Raw genomic sequence first — 20308 nt, forward strand, 5'->3', positions numbered from 1 at the left:
TTTTAAGTCTGGTGTGCCATTCTTAAAGTGAGGTCATTTGTCTGTCAGTTGTGGTAGTTCTTCAGGTATCATGATAAAAGGTCTTTTGTTGGATTGTGAATATGTTCTTTGTGGCTGCCTTTCTTTCCTTAACAATGTCTTTAGAAGAGCAATTTCTTCTTTTGGGAATAGAGCTTTTTGTATCGTGTCTAAGAAACCTTTGTCTTACAACTCCAACATGTACAGATACTCTCTATGTTTGTTTGCTTGTGTTTCTAGGAGCTTTTTAGTTATTACTTTACTTTTATCTGATCCAGTGACGGTACCAGTTATGGTTCCTTTCTGCCCCTGCTCCCTGTATAGTTACTGGTTGTTCCAGCAAGACTTCTCCTTCAGAAGTCTTCTCTTTCCCCCACTTAATAACCTTGGCACCTTTGTTGAAAATCAATTGACTATATATGTATGAGTTGATGTACTGGTCATGTATCTTTAACTAATCCCATGCTGTTTTGATTACTGTGGCTTTTTATGGTGAGTTTAGAAATTAGATGGTGTATGTTCTCCATTTGTTCTTTGTTTTCAAGAATGTTTGACTATTCTAGATCCTTTACATTGCCATATAAATTTTAGAATCAGCTATTAATCTTCATAAATGCCCTCTAAGATTTCAGTTGTGAGGGCACTGAATCTAGAAATCAATTTGGAGAGGAATTGGCACCTTAACAATGTTGACTTTCTTAGTCCATGAGCATGGTATAATCTGTTTGTTTTTTTGTTTTGAGTCCTAATTTCTTTGCAATATTTTGTGGTTTCCAGCTTAGAGGCCTTGCATATTTTTGGTTAAATTTATTCTAAATATTTAAAATTTTTGTTGTTATTGGAAATGACATTTAACTTTATCCCTGTTGTTTCTTGTTCGTAGAAATACGTTGATTTTTGTATGTTGACCTGTGCTAAATTCATTCATTTCTATTTATCTTGAAACATTTTTTGTAGATTTCTTAGTAATTTCTGTGTGCACAATCATGTCATCTGTGAGTAATAATTTTACTGGTTTCCAATTTCTATACCTTTTATTTCATTTCTTGCCTTTTACACTGGCTTCTAGTACAAAGGGCGAGAAAAGTGATGAGAGCCAACATCTTCTTGTGTCTGACCTTAGGGGGAAGCATTCAGTGTTTGACCACCAAGTGTGATGTCAGCGCTGGGCTTTTCTTAGATGCCTTTTATCAGACTGAGGGCATTCTCGTCTATTTCCAGTTTGTGGAGAGCTTTCATTCTGAATGTATGTTGGATTTTATCAAATGCCCTTTTCTGTATCTTGAGACTATCGTATCTCCTTAAAGTTCTGTTAGTGTGGGTGAACTGTACTGATGCTTTCTAAATGTTGAACCAATTTGCGCTTCTCTATTAAACCTCATTTGGTCATGATTTATTATACACAGACATGTTGATCTCTTTATTCTTAGGAAAAATACTCTGCTTAAGTAGTACAAAATGTTCTTTTTAATAGTTAAGATGGCAGAGTTGAAGTTTACACTCAGACCTTTACAAGTTTGTTGAAAGAAACTTTGCCCAGTTTAAAAAGTAACAATTATTCTCGATTTTAATCTTGCCTCCAGTATCAAGTAGGTAGATGACTTTAATTAACATTTAATTGCTCTAGATCTCAGTATCCTCATCAGTAACCTAAGTACATCTAATTGGATGATTTAAAGATCTCCTTCAACATAAAAATTGTTTGTTTCTATATTTGATTCTAATAGTTCTGCTTTCTTCTATACCCTGATTATGAATATATATAGAGAGAGCTTAATTCTGATGTAAAGAGTACAAAATTGCAATGCTTTATTACCAACAGACTATACTAAAACTGAACTAGTATGCACACCATGTGTATAAATACCTCTAAAAATTTCATTGTATCTTATTTGCATACCTGTTCATACTCTATTTGTTTTGAACTGTGTCCCTTTTAATCCAAGCTGTTAGTATTTTTTTTTGATGATACAACTTTCTTTAAAATGTGGGTTTGCTCTTATTTTAATGGAATTTCACCCCTTGCCCCAAAGCCACAATCTGTTTTGTTTTGAGACAGACCTCTCTGTACTGTGGGCATGTAGGCTTGTGTCGAACAAATGCCCTCAAGATTCTTAGTTGTACACTTGCCTGCTGACAAGTCCTTATGGAGTCTTAACAAACAGCATTACAGCCGCTGATAACCACTTCTCTCCTGGGAGGGGAGCAGGCACAACCCACGGCCTGCAGGCCAAAACTGCTGCCGACGGTCTGTTTTAGACAGGCCGCAGGCCAAGAATAGATTCTGTATTTTTAAAAGGCTGTTCAAAGAAACAGAAGGATATGCAACAGAGAACATATATGACTTACAAAGCCTAAAATACTTACTGTCTGGCCCCTTACAAAAAAAACCACATTGCAACCTGTATCTAATTCAAGAAAAACCATTAGCATAATGTTTGACATCAGTGGAAAAAAGACTCTTCTGAGACCTCAAAAACATTTAACAAATTCCTCTATTCTTAACAAAAGCTCTAAAATAAGTTAAGAATAGAGGGTTTCATATACAAGAGGAGTAAAGCCAAGAATGTATTTTAAGTTATTTTTTATTTTTTAATTATAGTTGACATTCAATATTATATTACTTTCAGGTGTACAGCATAGTAATTAGACTTACAAAGTCATCCCCCCAATAAGTCTAGTTCCCACCCAGCACCATACACAGGTACTCCATTATTATCACTATATTCATTATGCTGTAAAAAATAATAATATTTTTAATAAGCTCTGCAGTAGAACCAACATAAGAATAACCATTACTATTTCTGTTTGATACCATGTTTTAAAAACATGCAGTAATGAAGTGGAATATAAAAGGCATGACAGCTAAATGTGAGCATGATAGAGAAATAAAAATACAAATTTTAAACAGATGTGTAAGAGAAATCCAGATCATCCAGAAAACTGTTCATCAAAGTTACCGAACATGAGATGAACATATTATTTTCTTTAGCTATAGCTGTACAGCTAGAAAAACAAGATTCTATTAACAGTAGTAATGGAGACATGTTCATATATGTATATCAACAAATATTAGAAATAATTATAAAATTCTAATAAAAAATAAAAGTCTTAAATAATGCTCTTATTTCTGCTTATGTCTGGAGCAGTAAATTTTTAAAAAATATATTTTATCGATTATGCTATTACAGTTGTCCCATTACCCCCACTTTATTCCCCTCCACCCTGCACACCCTCTCCCACCCACATTTCCCCCATTTAGTTCACATCCATGTGTCATAAGTTCTTTAGCTTCTACATTTCCCATACTACTCTTGCCCTCCGCCTGTCTATTTTCTACCTACCATCTATGCTACTTATTCTCTGTACCTTTTCCCCCTCTCTCCTCCTCCCACTCCCCTGTTGCTAACCCTCCATGTGATCTCCATTTCTGTGGTTCTGTTCCTGTTCTAGTTGTTTGCTTAGTTTGTTTTTGTTTTTGTTTTAGGTGTGGTTGTTAACAATTTTGAGTTTGCTGTCATTTTACTATACATGTTTTTTATCTTCTTCTTCTTAGATAAGTCCCTTTAACATTTCATAAAATAAGGGCTTGGTGATGATGAACTCCTTTAACTTGACCTTATCTGAGAAGCACTTTATCTTCCCTTCCATTCTAAATGAAAGCTTTGCTGGATAGAGCAATCTGGGATGTAGGTCCTTGCCTTTCATGACTTGGAATACTTCTTTCCAGCCCCTTCTTGCCTGTAGGGTCTCTTGTGAGAAATCAGCTGACAGTCTGATGGGAACTCCTTTGTAGGTTACTGTCTCCTGATCTCTGGCTGCTTCTAGGATTCTCTCCTTCATTTTTATCTTGGCTAATGTAATTATGATGTGCTTTGGTGTGTTCCTTCTTCAGTCCAACTTCTTTGGGACTCTCTGAGTTTCCTGGACTTCCTAAAAGTCTATTTCCTTTGCCAGACTGGGGAAGTTCTCCTTTATTATTTGTTCAAGTAAGTTTTCCACTTGCTGCTCTTCCTCTTCTCCTTTTGGTACCCCTATAATTCGGATGTTGGATCGTTTAAGGATGTCCTGGAGGTTCCTAAGCCTCTCCTCATCTTTTTTTGAATCCTTATTTCTCCATTCTTTTCTATTTGGTTGTTTCTTTTCTCCTTCTGGTCCACTCTATTGTTTTGAGTCCCAGTTTCCTTCCCATCACTATTGGTTCCCTGTGCAGTTTCCTTCATTTCTCTTATTGTAACCTTCATTTGTTCATCTAATTTGTGACCAAAATCCACCAATTCTGTGAGCATCCTGATCACGAGTGCTTTGAAGTGTGCATCTGATAGGTTGGCTATCTCTCAGTTGCTTAAAAGTACTGGTTCTGGAGCTTTCAATTCTGTTTGAGCCATCTTGCCCCCCCGCCTTTGGTCTGGGTGCACCTGTTTATGTATAAGGGGCAGAGCCTTAGGTGTTCACTAGGGTGGGGCACCCCAGTCGCTGGGTTGTGACGTTGTATGTGGGGGTGGGGTCCGAGAGGGAACAATGGCACTTGTTCCGCTCTCCGTCGGACCTCAGTCCCTTCTGCTGCTTCCCCGGAGCAAACTGGGCCCCTCTGGTGCCGATTCCCATGTGGGTGGGCTTGTGCACCCTATGGGACTTTCCAAGGACCTCTCCTGTGAGGCTGGGAGTCTCTCCCTGTGCCTCAACCCCCACAGGTGTTTTCAATCAGTGCCCCAAGGCTCTATTTCCTAGAGCTGTGATCCTGGGCTGCACGCAGTGCCTTGCTTCACAATCCCTGCCTCGCTGGCTCTGCTGGTTGCCACCCCTCTGCCTGGGTCTGCCAGTTGCCGTTTGCACACTCAGGGTCCACCTGCTGCGGTTTTGCACACCCCGATGTCTTACGTGCCCGGTCCCAGTGCTCTCTGCTCTCCACGCCTGTGACCTGCACCCCCCTTACCAGTCTGGATGAACAGGTCTATTTTAACTTCTTGGTTGTCCAACTTCCATACAGTTCAATTTTCTGTCAGTTCCGGTTGTTATTCTGTTTCTAATTTGTTGTCCTTATCTTGGTTGTGTAAGGAGGCACAGTGTGTCTACCCATACATCCATCTTGGCCGGAATTGGGCAGTAAATTTAATTAGCATGTCAAAGTGCTGATTTAAGTACTGTTAATACCAATTAAAATAACATTCTGGATACAGTCCAGGTGTCTTAGCATGTCATCCTGAGGTCCGAACCCACTGGTCTGGTGCCCACCTGCCACTGCAGCTTCAGTGATGCTCTTCTGGCTTGGGGTCTCAGCTCTTCTCCCGCCTCGCTTGCCCTTTCTCTCTCATTGTCCCACCACCTTTAGGTTGGGTAGGATAGGCAACTAATATAAAATCCAGGCTAAACAATAGACTTGTGAAAGGCACAGTGCCAGGCCCCTGGTAGGTACATAAATATGTTTCTTGAGTTGAACTGAAAAAATTACCAGCTGAAGGGAGACTACTTTGACTGATTATTATTGCTATGGGGAATTTAAACAGTCATTTTCCTTGCATAATGGGAAACCTAAAAATGTTAAGTATTAAGTGAAGAGTGGCGTGATTTCTAGCCAGGGAAAGGATCGTTTATGGCATATATTCCCTGGTATGGCGTATTAAGAACTTTCCACTTTGGTGGCATGAGGTAACACCCATTCCTCTGGATACTGTGACTACTTGGTTTAAAACAACGCTGCAAGTTCTAATTTGCCACGGTGTCCGAAAATACGAGGAAAAGATTTTATGACTTAGAAAAGGGTAGAATTATGCATGTGGTTTCCTTAAGGACTCGAAAGGATAAATATACCTGGGAATAAACAATACTTCCCAAAAGTAATAGATCTGGAGGAGCAGAGAGAGTGCCCCCATGGTGAGTTGCATTAGAAATTATCGTGATTGGTGTGGAGTGCAGCATTGTGCCCCACTGTTGTGTCGGGCGGCCCGGAGGCAGATGGCAGTGTCATCAGGTCAGCAGTTCCAGGAGAGTGGCCAAAACCAAAACCTGCACTTGCTTCCCTCTCATTCTTTCGGTTTCCAAGGCCCATGGTTTTCAAGAACTAATCCACTTGGTGGAATGGGGGCAGTGGGCCTGACCTCCTCAGCAAGGAGGACAGTCATCTTGGGTTGGTGCAGGAAGAAAACCTTCACAGGGGAGGCATTGCTGGGGCTGGGCCTTGAAGGCAGCGAGCCAGCGAGCCCTTAGCTAAGGGAAAGGAGCGAGAGAAGTTCCAGACCATGGTCATGCAGAGGCCAGGAGGCAGGAGTGCCTGTTCATGCAGTGGCAACGGTTTGCCAGTGCACTGATGGGGACCAAGGGCTCAGTTACAAGGACAGCGAGTCCAGAGCACTTCACACACCCTCGAGGTTTCTGCGAGTTCCATTAGAATGTTACAAGCTCATCTGCTCAAGGGCAAGACTCCGTCAGGAGGACTCTACAGGAACGACGCGCCCACAATTGGGGTACAGGTTTTTAAGACCACATACATTTTGCTGGCATCCTAAAAAATGTTGAGGTCCCTCCTAAGTCTGAGCTATACATGAAAGTATTACCCAGACATCTTTAGACTTGTTAATTTTGAAGTAATAACAAGGAAATGGGGCCCTTCGATACAATTTTCACTTTGAATCCAGAATTTAAAGTCTTTTATGCAGACAATGTTTATACAAGTTCAACTATGTACCAGGATCTGGTGGCAGAGGGGGATGATTGCTGAGGACCTGGGCCTGTGCCCAGGAGTCTGTGCCGTGAGGGAGGACTGGCAGGTGTGTTTGACAAGCTTCCCATTGTATCTGGAGATAAATGCAAACTCCTCCTGCCCATGGCCCGTGGGACCTCGTTATGTCGGGCACTGCCCATTCGCTGGCCTGCACCCTCCAGCCTCCTCTCCCAGCTCTCTCCTCGTTCCCTATTTATACTTCCTAGGATCCCTTTTCCTCCACATCTTCTTGTGGATTCCTTCTTCTCCTCAGTGTATCTGCTCTAGTGGCCCATCCTGAGTAGGCTGTAAAGTGTCCTGCTTGTCGTCACTCTGTCACCCCTCCCCTTTTAATTTTTCATTCTATGAACACTTATTTGTACCCATCATTTTACATTTCCCCTACTAGAGTGTCAGCTTTGTGAGGGTGTGGACATTGTCATCCTTGTTCACCGCTGCATCCAGTGTCCTGCACCTGGTGGGGCACAGTCTGCATGTGTGAGAACAGAAGAGGGAAATGGGCGCTCAGACACCAGCGGTTCAGCAAGGCGCCTGCTAGGCTGGAAGTAAATCAGGAACGTGAAACCGAACTTGACCAAGGGGATCAGAGGAACTGAGACCTGGGGGGCGAGTTGGAGTTTGGCAGCTGGGAGGAGGCGAGAGCAGTGTGTGTGTGAGGAAGGCTCAGGGGGCAGAGGGGTGGGGAGACCCTTCACAGCTGGATCTGTGGGAGGTCAGGTGTGGTGGTGGAGCTGAAACTGGACAAGTCCCTGGGAAACACATCATAAAAGGCCTTCTGAGCCTCAAAATGAGTGCAGATTTTACTTTTGGGGGATTTTGAGCCTTTTCCTAATCAGGACATGAGAAGGAATAGGTTGAATGCTGTGTCTGCTTTCTCATTCCCTCTGACTCTTCAGCCTGTTGTCATTGGACTGAAGAGACAGAGTCATTCCATGAAAGCTGCACTGGTCCAGGCCTCTGGTGACCTCTCACCTCCACAGAGGAAGTGCGGCCACTCTTTCCTGAACTGCTCTCTCCCTGGTCGCTCTGCCACACTTCTCCTTTGGGAGCTGCTGCTCCGTCTCTTCTGCAGACCTCTCTTCGGCACAGCCACCGTAATTCCTTCAGTGTTGTTCTTCAGAGCTTCGTCATCATCACATTTCTCTTGTCATTCTGTGTACCCTCCCTAGGAAATCTGACATATGTGTGTAGTGGCCAGAGTGGTCTTTCTAGAATACAGATCTGGCTCCCTCCCCACTCCCTGATGTGAGGAATTTAAACGTGACTTGTCAGTAATTCCTTGACCATCATGTGTCAGGTGTCCCAGCTCCAGCTCTGTAGCTCCTGTCCCCACTTCTAACTGATGTGATCACTCCTTCCTGTGCACTGCTAAACTGAACACGTGTGCCACACCTGGGTACTTACTCATGCTGCCTGCCTTCTGTTCTTTAACTGTTTGTGTGTATGTGTCTTATGGACCAAATGAGGGGACCTTCTCCAGGGCTTGGACGATCTCCAGAAAGGGTAAGACAGTAAGTGCTGTGGACATAGTGTGCCATCAATAAATATTGGATTACCCTCACTAATACGTCTCTCTTTTATCTATTACTCATTAATAATATCTACTCTTCTTTTTAAAATGGTGTTCTCTGACTCTTACATTTAACTGCATGAAGACTTTACATTTTTCTAGTAACTTTATATTATTTGTTTGCTAATTAATAGGGCTTAACTTTTCACTTTCACCTGGCAAATTCGTTTTCTCATAGGTGAGGAATTCTTGCAATGTGCATGGTGCTGTGACAGCTGTTTTGGGAAAAATCAGCAAGAACATGCTAAGTACTGTCAGATACTCTTACATTCTTCTGTCATTGGAAAGTTTTATAAACTGAAAAGTTGTCACAGTTTTAGCTGGATTTGAGATAGGTTAATTTGATTCTTAGATTCTCAAATGCAGCCTTTCAAGAACAAAAGGATTTTTTGGTTAAATTGATAACAAGGTATTAGTAATCAACCCCTCAGAACATGAATGATTCTTTCGTTTCTAACACAGGCATTGACATGCAGGGAAGAACTCCTTACTCTCCTTCTGTCACTCCTTCCGTTGGTGTGGAAGATACCTGTTCAAGAAGAAAAGGCAACAGGTACATTCCTCTTTTCTTTCTTTCTTCTTCTTCTTCTACTGTAAACAGGCACTAAAACTACCTTTATCGTACAACTTGTGTTATCAAAATTCCCCTGGGAAAAAAAGGTTCCACTGAAAAGTTATTTCTGTACAAATTGGTAGTAACAGAATAGAAGATTCACAGGGTTCAAAAGTGCAGCATAGGGGCCATAGTCAATAATATTGCAATAACTAGGTGTGATGCCAGGTGGGCCCTTGAAATATTGGCGGGATCGCTTTGCAGAGTATATGATTGTTTAACCACTGTGCTCCACACCTGAAACTAAAACAAAATAATATTGAATGTAAACTGTCATTGAAAGATAAAATTTTAAAAATTGTTATATTTACACTAAAAAAAGTTACTTCTACCTTATTGGTTGATACACTAGAATATCAAAGCAGTATATATTAGTTTGATACTTAGTATGAAAAATTCTTTAGGCAAAACACATTTTTATTTCTTCTAATGATACAAAAACTGTGGTGTTTCTTAGGGGGATTAAATGAATGTAACAATAATTTAGAAATATATGAAGAAGCAGAAGCAAAGGATTAAATCTAGACATGCAACATAACACCTGAGAAATGAATAGTGAAAAGTTTGAAGAAAGAAATTAAGGTTCCTTTGCTCATTTTTAAAAACTGCTTTCTATTACCACACTCTATCAGTGACTTTTGCACTTTATTTTTTCTAATGTTGCTTTTAAAAAATAAATTTGAAGTAATATTTTGTTTCATGTCTGGGTAGAATTACTCCACTTAAGGTCAATACATATTTTAATTTCTGTTTTGAAAAATTAAAAAATATACATCACATTAAATGTATGAAACTTAGTTTAAATGTTTCAGGAAAGGGATTAACAGGTTTCTCTCTTGACCATTTTAGGGATATGTAAATTGTGAGATGTTTAAGGATCTCTCAGATTTTTTTTTTTAAGGAATGGGCTTTCTTTTGTTTTATTTATTTTTAGAGAGGGAAGGGAGGGAGATAGAGAGAGAGAGAGAAACATCAATGTGTGGTTGCTGGGGGTCCTGGCCTGCAACCCAGGCATGTACCCTGACTGGGAATCGAACCTGCGGCACTTTGGTTCGCAGCCCGTGCTCAATCCACTGAGCTACGCCAGCCAGGGCTAGGATCTCGCAGATTTTTTTTGAAGTCCTTCTGCACTGTATTTTAATGCCATGTGGCATATTTAATACATTTGCGATATGGAGCTTTCTTCTTGGGGATTTATCTAACGTCTTGTAATGTTGTCCTGCTTCTTTGTTGGTTCACTGACCCTCCGCTCCTATTTTCTTCTGAATTTGTAGAATTCACAAGTTGTTAGGTGCCTAAGATGCTGATGAGTGTTCTTTTGGGCATGTAGCCTTCACTGCCTGTATCTTTTGCACCAGTGGAAATTGTCCTTGTTTTAATCCTCCCCTTAATTAAGACACAGGTCTTATTTACAGATTGGTGTTTATTCATTCTAAATTGCAACTGTATTTTTCATATAGATGTGTTACATGCTATTGCAAAGAGAAAGAGACCAGTTTTATCAGTTTTATGGTCTTTTAATTTTTAAGGAGGATGTATTCATTTCTCCCGGGAAGTAGGTGTGGAGCGCTGGCCTCACACCAGGCCCCCTGTCCTCAGCCCTGAGGACGCAGGGTGATGCCTGTGTCTGGGCCTCGTTCAGTGCATGGCGCATGCAGGAAAGAGCTCTTTTAATGTCAGTCTTGGAGGGTATTTGGTGTCTACTCTATGCTTTTGAAATAATTTTGTAAAATCTTAAAGCTCTTAAGTTATATCAAGGCTATAACCTAAACACTATTTTTGAAAATATAGTATATCCCTGTGTCTTAATTGACAGCATAATTGGAGAAGATTTGTAAAAATGCGTGAACAGTAGTGCTGAATGCTCTGGTTTAAAGAGCCTCTTATGTTGATGTGAGAATGCAATAGGTATATGGTTTTAAATTAGATTTATTTTTCTAAGTCTGTTCTTTTTCATTGTTTCCAAATCAATCTGTATCCTTTGAACTAGTAAGTGTGGGGGGAAGTGACCCAGAGACTTAACAATAGCTAAAGGAAACCAGCCCCAGTTTAAAATACAAAAAACACAAAAAACTGAGGTTAAACTCCTAAAATGGATACTAAATATGAATTGAGTTTAAAAACATAGGCATATATAATTTCCTTTTTCATTTTCATAGATTTTAATCTACCGTTCTCAGCTGATATAATCCTGACCAAAGAAAAGAACTCAAGTTCACAAAGATCTACTCAGGAAAAACTATATTTAGAAGGAAGTGCCCCATCAGGTCAGGTTTCTACAAAAGTAAATGTTTTTCGAAAAAGCAGACGGCAGCGTAAAACCACCCATCGCTATTCTGTACGAGATGCAAGGAAGACCCAGCTGTCCACCTCCGACTCAGGAGCCGATTCAGACGACAGGAGGACAGTGGTGAGCAAGCATAGGCGGCCCCATCAGCTGCAGCCTTTTGTAACACAGTCTCCTAAAGAAAACGAGTTTATGGCTCAACTTGACCGCTTGTCAACCAAAGAGCAGACTCCCCCTGATAGCGTGGCTCTGGAAAGTCTCCGAGAGATTATGCCAAGACAGGAGGCAAACACCGACATTTTAAGTGAGCCAGCTGCCTTGTCTATTATCAGTCACAGGGACAACTCTCCGTTTGACTTATGTCATGTTTTGTTATCTTTATTAGAGAAGGTTTGTAGGTTTGATATTACCTTGAATCATAATTCTGCTCTGGCAGCCAGTGTCGTGCCCACACTGACTGAGTTCCTTGCAGGCTTTGGGGACTGCTGTAATCTCAGCGACAATTTGGAGAGTCAGATGTTTTCTGCAGGTTGGACTGAAGAACCCGTGGCCTTGATCCAGCGGATGCTTTTTCGAACAGTGTTGCATCTTATGTCAGTAGACATTAGTACTGCAGAGATGATGCCAGAAAGTCTTAAAAAAAATTTAACTGAATTGCTTAGAGCCGCTTTAAAAATCAGAGCTTGCCTAGAAAAGCAGCCTGACCCTTTTGTACCAAGACAAAAGAAAACACTACAGGAGGTTCGGGAAGGTTTTGTGTTTTCCAAGTATCGTCACAGAGCCCTTCTTTTGCCTGAGCTTCTGGAAGGAGTGCTACAGATCCTCATCTGCTGTCTTCAGAGTGCAGCTTCCAATCCCTTCTTCTTCGGTCAGGCCATGGATTTGGTTCAAGAATTCATTCAGCATCATGGCTTCAACTTATTTGAAACATCAGTTCTTCAAATGGAATGGCTGATTTTAAGGGGTGGCGTGTCTACTGAGGCCTCGGAACACTTGAAAGCCCTAATAAATAGTGTGGTGAAAATAATGAGCACTGTCAAAAAAGTGAAATCAGAGCAGCTACATCATTCAATGTGTACAAGGAAGAGGCACAGACGATGTGAATACTCCCACTTTATGCATCACCACAGAGATCTCTCAGGTCTTCTGTTTTCAGCGTTTAAAAACCAGGTTTCCAAGAACCCATTCGAGGAGGCTGCAGACGGCGCAGTCTGCTACCCTGAGCGGTGCTGCTGCCTGGCGGTGTGTGCGCACCAGTGCCTGCGTCTGCTGCAGCAGGCCTCCCTGAGCAGCACGTGCGTGCAGGTGCTGGCAGGGGTGCAGAGCGTCGGGGTGTGCTGCTGCATGGACCCCAAGTCTGTCATCTTCCCTTTGCTCCACGCTTTTAGGTTGCCAGCACTGAAGAATTTTCAGCAGCATATACTGAATATCCTTAACAAACTTATTTTGGACCAATTAGGAGGCGCCGAGATACCACAGAAAATTAAAAAGGCAGCTTGCAATATTTGTACCATTGACTCTGATCAACTCGCCAAATTAGAAGATACACTGCAGGGGCCCGCACAGGACGAGGAGCCTTCCTCAGGCCTGTCCAGTCCCTACAGATGTCAAGGGGTCCTGCCCAGCAGCGTGTCTGAACACTTGTTGTGGAGATGGGATGCCTTAGAGGCGTATCAGGATTTTGTTTTTGAAGAAGACAGATTGCATAGTGTGCAGATTGCAAACCACATTTGCAATTTAATCCAGAAAGGCAATGTGGTTGTTCAGTGGAAGTTGTATAATTTCGTATTTAATCCTGTGCTCCAAAGGGGAGTTGAACTAGCCCGTCATTGCCAGCACCTTAGCGTTACTTCAGCTCAGACTCACGTGTGTAGCCGTCACAACCAGTGTTTGCCTCAGGAAGTGCTTCAGGTTTATTTAAAAACGCTGCCTACTCTGCTCAAATCAAGGTTTGTATGTGTGCGCATGTGCAGGCGTTTTTCTTATTGTGTGCTTTCGAATATCTGTACCCTTTATTTTTTGTATGATTTAATTGTAGTTTAACAACAAAAAACTTCCCATCCCATGTCAGATATTTTTTACATTTATTTTTACTGGGTTGTTAGAGAGGAAAGGACGGGGCTATTGTTTTTAATTTCTCAGTAAAGTTATAAATATATTTCTGAGAGAAAATATACACAAGACAAATTCAGCAGCAGCTCAAGGTAAATTAATTGTTTCATATGTACTTGATGGAGTTACTAGCCATTAAAAATAATGGTTACAAAGACCATGTTGGGACATGAGAAAACTTATACCATGTTATTGATAAGATATACAAAATTCAAAATATTGCTCACTTATTTACCACTGTGTAAAATATGCATGTATATAAAATGTTAATTATCGAGGCAGTAGGAATGTGGAGTTTATTATTTTTAAATGCTATATTTATATTTATTACCTAAATAATATGTGTAGAAAAATTAGAAAATACAGAAAAGCAAAAAAAAAAAAAAAAAAGAAAATTAAAATTACTTAGAATTTCACCAGTGAGTTTTCCAGAATTTGTGATTGTCAAACCTGGTACTTAAAAAAATGATTATATAAATAAACCTTGCTTTTAATAGGTAGCCTGGCCTTTAAAATGAATGCATATACCGTTTTTAAAACCTACAATAAAATACAACCTCTATATCATCACTATCTTTACAGTCACTTTAAAAATTTCTGACATTCTGACATTGTTTCACTGGAACTGACTTTGATTTGAAGTTGGTAAACTCATTGTCATGTTTGTGGGCAAGCTGGTCTTTGCTGAGCTGATGGGTATTAAAGTTATTGCGAGGACCTGAGTGACTTGGACTCCTCAGCCTCACTTGAGATAGAGATGAGCATCTTCAGATCTGTCGTTGGGTGCTTGCCCTTTCTGAGGTGCAGCTTTAAAACAAATAAAAAGTCCTTAGTGAAGCAGTAGGCAGATGAACAAAAGGATGCACAAATGCCTCCCTCCTTTCAGAGTGTCTATCTGAAGTGGGTGGCTGTTGTGGCATTTAAAAATTATATAGAATCTGCTATTTGAAGAAAACTGTTCTTTCCTGAATTGCTTCATTTAACTTGGGACACATGTAGTTTGTTTTTTTTAAACGCTGAAGTCATATATGCAGTGTTTGAAAAAGAGTAAGAAAGTCATTGGAAGGTAGATTTGAGATTCTGGTCACATCCAGCTGAGAACTTAAGCCAGATGATTGATTAATTAAATTAGTTAATCTTTGTTTAGAGTATACCACATGCAGCAATGACATATTTAAATAGTATATGTACCTATTTATAAATGATCTTTCTATTTGTAAAACCTCCTATGTGTTTTTTTTCCCCTCACAGGGTAATAAGAGATTTGTTTTTAAGTCGTAATGGAGTAAGTCAAATAATTGAATTAAATTACTTAGATGGTATTCGAGGTCATTCCCTAAAAGCATTTGAAACTCTGATAATCAGCCTCGGGGAACAACAGAAAGAGTCTTCAGTTCCAGGTACCAATGGGATGGACGTCGAACAGAAGGAGCTGACATCATCGTTAAATGTGGTTACCTCTTTTCATAACCAGCCGGCACTTTCAGATTCTCCTCAGAGCCTCAGCAAGTTTTATGCCAGCCTCAGAGACGCCTACCCAAAGAAACAGAAGTCTGTTAGCCAGGACGTTCACGTCAACACGATACACCTCTTCCTCTGCGTGGCATTCTTGTGTGTAAGCAAAGAAGCAGACTCTGATGGGGAGTCCACCCACGACTCAGAAGACACTTCCGGCTACGACAGCACAGCCAGCGAGCCCCTGCACCGCATGCTGCCTCGCTTACCTCTCGAGAGCCTCGTCTTGCCTTCTCCCGAGCACATGCACCAAGCGGCAGACGTTTGGTCCATGTGCCGTCGGATCTACATGTTGAGTCCAGTTGTCCAGGAGCAGTTTTATCGGTTGGGCGGTGTCCGAGTGTGCCATAGATTGATATTTATGATCATAGAGAAACTGTTTAGAGGTCATAAAGAGGAGCAAGGAAAAAAGGTGGGAGACACAGATGTGAGTGAGAACCAAGAGTCAATCCGAACTTCTCAATCTGAGATCACAGTGAAGGAGGATTCGTCACTGTTGACTGTGGAAAGTCACGCCACACCCTGGGAACAGGGTAGCCTAAGGGAGAGTGCGGATGGTGTAGGTAAATTAGAGTCACAGCATGCTTCTGACGTAAGCAGGGATCGAATTTCAGCTGCCAAAGCTGCTCCCAAGGAAGCAAAGGTCCTTACGAGTCCAGACACTCAGGCCTCGCTTCAGAGCATACGACTTTTGGAAGCGCTTCTGGCCATTTGTCTTCATAGCACCAGAGCTGGTCAGCACAAGGTGGAATTGGAGTTGCCCGATCAGGTAATATCGCTTGTTCGTTGTCCAGCTATTGTGTAATAGGTATGCTTTAAAAGTTCTATCGTAATATGTTTGTCATTTTGTTTTTCCAAAGAGTCTAAGTTTTGCTTTTCCAAAGAGTCTTAAGTTTTGAGGAGCACCGGTATGCTTAGCACCAGGGTACCAGGGGCCGTGGAGGACCCAGATGAGCACGTGACCCGGTTCTTGCCCTCAAGAAGCTTACAGTTTAGTTTGGACTGCAAAACCCACATGTGACCAAGTTACCAGCCCAAAAAGGCATTAGATACACGAGTAATAATGGATGTTGTGTGTCATAGTTCATGCTCTGCGGTCTTGGCGTGATGCTGTGTGGTGCCCTGCCCAGTTCCGCCCGCCCGAGCTGATGCCCCTATCCACCATCTGCTGCAGGTGTCGGTTGCGGAGGACTCACACCTGCACCCATCTCCCGAGGAGAGCTGCCCCATCTAAGATACCTGGGAAGGGTGTTGACCAGTAACAGGGGGACAGCCTCCGTGGGGAAGCCCAGGCTCCAGGGCTTTCCCTGGTATTAGGCGAGGGCTGGACATTTATTCTAAAACCACATTGCTTAGATTCTTCCCCTGACATTTTCTGCTTTCCTCATATCCTTCCGAGTTTCTCCTGCCAGTACTTCTCAACACAAAAGGGAGTTTCAGGCCCTTCGCCTGAGGAACCTTCAAATGTGGAGGGCCCTTTCTTCCCTTTTAGCCCACCCTTCACTGTTCCGTCAGCCCAACAGGCTGTCTGCTGCCTCCCTGTTGCCTCCTGTCTAAGCATCTTGATGCTCCCATGTTGCTCCCAATTAAAATCCACATCCTCAGTACAGCTGCAGAGGCCCTGACGGCCTTGCTTCCACTTCCTTGTTTCGCCTCACTTCCTGCCATCCTTCCCCAGGGGCAGCCAGCCCCCCTGAGCTGACCGCCCCTCAGGATGCCATTCTTTGTCATGACTCTGTACCTCTGGGCATGGTCCTCCACCTCCCATCCCCTCCCTTGTTTGTATGCCCGCTGTCTCCCATGAGTTCTTCATTGTTCCTCTCCTACATCCCTCCCTCTGGGGCGCCTTTGACAGGTCTCTCAGGCCCCTTCTCTCGTTCTGTTCGCAGAGAACTCTGTTTACAGCTCTCATGTGGCCGTCCTCTTAGCTCATCTGTGTGGGTCCGTGCCTCGCACAGGGCTGAAAATTCCTTAAGGTAGATGTCAGCTTCTCGTCCATTTTTGTGGCCTCATCACCTGATGTCGGGACAGAGGGCAGGCAGCCAGAGTTCCCTTCAAGCACAGGAGTAAAAAGGGGAGAGAGAAGGATGAGAGTCTAAGTGCTTCTTCGAGTCTTCAGGAATTTGTGAATCTAGAGATGGGTAATCAAAACTGGAGTTTCAACTGATCATTCTTGTGATACAATTAATTTATGATACAGTGAAATTCAAAACCAAATGAGATAAGTAAAACATTTGATAAATAAAAGATATTAGTTACAGTAGTCGGATGTTTATATAAGGCTAGGTATTCATACACTCTTTTTACTTTCATATCAACTGCAGATGAATAGACTGGTTTTCTATTTATTAGATAACTATCTGTCACTATTTCATTTTTTTCTTAAAGCATTTTATGGATATTCTCAGTCTGTCTTATTTTTGCCTTAGAGCTTGTCTGTGGAAAATATATTGCTTGAGATGAGGGACCACCTTTCCCAGTCAAAGGTGATTGAAACAGAACTGGCGAAGCCTTTGTTCGATGCCCTGCTCCGAGTTGCTCTGGGGGACTGCTCAGCAGACTTCGGCCCCAGCGAGGCTGTGACTGAGAAGGTACGAACAGAGTTGTCTTGCTCGGGCTGGGCGTGGCCAGCGGAAGCGGGAGTGTGTGGGGTGGGGCTTCACGGGTGAAGGTGGTTAGAACGGGTGAAGGTGGTTAGAATGGGCGGGCCAGGGTTTGGTGTGTTCTGTCGTCTGGGCTGCAGGTATTCACTCAGCGCCTTGTCTCATGAAAACAGGAGAGCAGCGTGGCGTGCTTTTCTGCACCCAGCCTGGAAATTGACTGGGGATTACTCCCAGTAAGGCAGAAATGCATTACTTGATTTGATGTCTACACATAATAACTGGTAGTTTATTAGATGGTAATTCAGGGATGGTGATGACTCAGGCATCTTATCTATATCGGTGCAGCTGATAATTCCAGAATACTGTATTCACTTTAATTTTAAATCACTCCATGTAAAAATGACTAGTACTTTCAGAGAAAATAGCAATCATAGTTTTTAGTTGTTCATGTTAACATTATTTTCTAAAAGAAATATTTTAATTTTTTTCCTGAAACCATGATATATATTTAGTTCATTTCCCTCCTCTTTCATGTTTATTTTACCTTTAATTAATTGTTATCTGCTCTTCATCTTTATATAACTTGTCTTTTAATTCTTTAGCCATACATGTGACATTTGATTACTTTCTGTCATAATACTTGATGTTGCTGTTTGTCATAACTTAAAAACTTACTGAAATCACCCCTGGCTGGTATGGCTCAGTGGGTTGAGCACGAGCCTGTGAACCAAAGAGTCACCAGTTTGATTCCCAGTCTAGGGCTCATACCTGGGTTGCTGGCCAGGTCCCCAGTATGGGGTGCACGAGAGGCAACATTGATGTATGTGACATTTGATTATCTTCTGACATAATATTTAATGTTGCTGTTTTTCATAACTTAAAAACTTCCTCCCTTCCCCTCTCTCTAAAAATAAATAAATAAAATCTTTTAAAAAATCTATAAAAAAATAAACCTTACTGAAATCACTATTAATTCCATCATCATATTACTGAATCAGTAGGTTAACAGGAAAATGTTAAAATACCTACTTTATTCTACCTTTAAGTGAAAATGTTGTCTAAAGTGAGGATATTTGTAGATTTTTATAAGAAAAGGGAAATTTCACCCCACAGGATTTTGCACAGGAAGTTAATGTTGGAATTCCTTTATTTTTATTGTTGACACTATTACAGATGCCCCCATTTTCCCCCCATCTGCCCACCTTTATGCAGTCCCCCAACCTTCCCTCTGGCCATCACCACGTGGTTGTCTGTGTCTGTGGGTTATGCATATATGTTCCTTAGCTAACCCCTTCACTTTCTTTCATCCAGTCCCCCTCCACCGTCTGTTCCGTGTGTCCACGCCTCTGTTCCTATTTTGTCAGTTTATTTCGTTCATTGGATTCCACATATAAGTGAGATCGTATGGTATTCATCTGAGATGCTTGTGTACAGTGTATAGACAATTGCATTCTGAAATCTTAAAATTAATCCCTTTGAAAAAAATGTTATATCCTCTTTGATTATCTAATTTACAAAACATATATAAAAATCCTGTGGGAAAATCTTTTTCCATGAACAGATGTATAAAAATAATACATATTTACTAGCATTAAGTTATAAGATGTAAATTCCACCTCATTGTGGTTTTTGTCATTTCCATTATATAACTAGAATGTAATTTTTAGGTTTATTTTTCACTGAAACTGAAACCACCTATAGCTTGTTCTGTTAGAGATACCTCCCACCCATTTTGGAGGTGTTAATCCAATTGTCTGAGAGATTCTGTAAAATTTTGCTGTGTGAATTTTATAATTTATAATGTTAAAGATCAATTCATAAGTTTTTTTTCTTAGAAAATACAGAAGCTGTTCTTAAAAGGACATTTGCATAATAAATATTACATTACTAAAAATGAGCAAATGTTACAAGTTTTGCCTTTTAATTACACCAATCTCACAGAGTCATCAGTTTGAAGAAGAATGGTCATCCCAACCTGGAGATTTTCCAGAAGAAGCCGAGGATGCTCAGTGCTGTAGTTTTAAACTTCTGGTCGAAGAAGAAGGTTATGAAGCAGACAGTGAAAGCGACCCTGAGGACAGTGAGACCCGGGAGGATGGTAAGTATCACAGAAGTGCTTGTGATTCGCTTTGCCAGTCAGATTATTAATGAACGCAATGACTGTTAACAATATTACCTTAGAATCGGTATTGCCTTACAGTTTAAGAAGTACATTGCATCATTGTTTTACTGGATCTTCACAGTGAATTTTGGCATTCGTATCTGCGATTGAAAACACCAAGGTGGATTTTGTTATCACAGTCTTTGACCTGAGAATACAGCAGAGGGCAAGTCCCTGCTTTCACATATATCCTAGTGAAAAGAACAATAAGTAGCCGATGTACACAGTCTGAAGAAATAGAACGGGGTGATGCAGTAGTGATTGGGTGACTAGAGGAGGCCTCCGAGGATGTTATATTTACATTGAGGCCTATACATAAAAAAGGTCTGTCCAGATAAACATTGAGAGGAAAAGCATCTCATGGCCTTTGTTATCAAGATTAAATAACAGGGAATACAGACATCTTTCTGAGACTTCCAGGGATGCTGCAGCATAGGTTTCATCTCAGTTCATCTGTCCTGTGGGTGGAGCCACAGTGCACACAGTCCTGTGTCTCAGGGCTCAGGCCCTGGGTGGAACGGAAGAGATGGGCTGACCAGAGCCCCGCATCTGCTCATAGGCCGGTCTTGACTGTCCCGGCACTGGGAGTCCTCGCTGAGTGTACAGCAGCTTACCTTCCCCAAGGTCTATTTTCTCTTCCCCTGGAGCAAATGAGAGTAATGGCTCATGTCCTGCTTAACAGGCCTGATGGACCCAGAGCAGGTTTTT

The 20308-nt window shown here is 41.6% G+C and overlaps 1 protein-coding gene across 4 annotated transcripts in view; it reads left to right on the forward strand.

Annotated features, from left to right (window-relative positions):
- Nucleotides 1-20308, forward strand: part of LYST (lysosomal trafficking regulator) — a 149642-nt gene that overhangs the window by 24918 nt on the left and 104416 nt on the right. For all 4 annotated transcript variants that reach the window (XM_036016055.1, XM_036016056.1, XM_036016057.1 and 1 more), the window contains 5 exons: nt 8772-8862; nt 11082-13158; nt 14573-15605; nt 17266-17427; nt 19381-19537. In XM_036016055.1, coding sequence (XP_035871948.1) covers nt 8772-8862; nt 11082-13158; nt 14573-15605; nt 17266-17427; nt 19381-19537 — 3520 coding nt within the window. The remainder of the gene's footprint in view (nt 1-8771; nt 8863-11081; nt 13159-14572; nt 15606-17265; nt 17428-19380; nt 19538-20308) is intronic.

The sequence above is a fragment of the Phyllostomus discolor genome, chromosome 15, assembly GCF_004126475.2.
Source record: "Phyllostomus discolor isolate MPI-MPIP mPhyDis1 chromosome 15, mPhyDis1.pri.v3, whole genome shotgun sequence".
Classification (NCBI taxonomy): Eukaryota; Metazoa; Chordata; class Mammalia; order Chiroptera; family Phyllostomidae; genus Phyllostomus; species Phyllostomus discolor.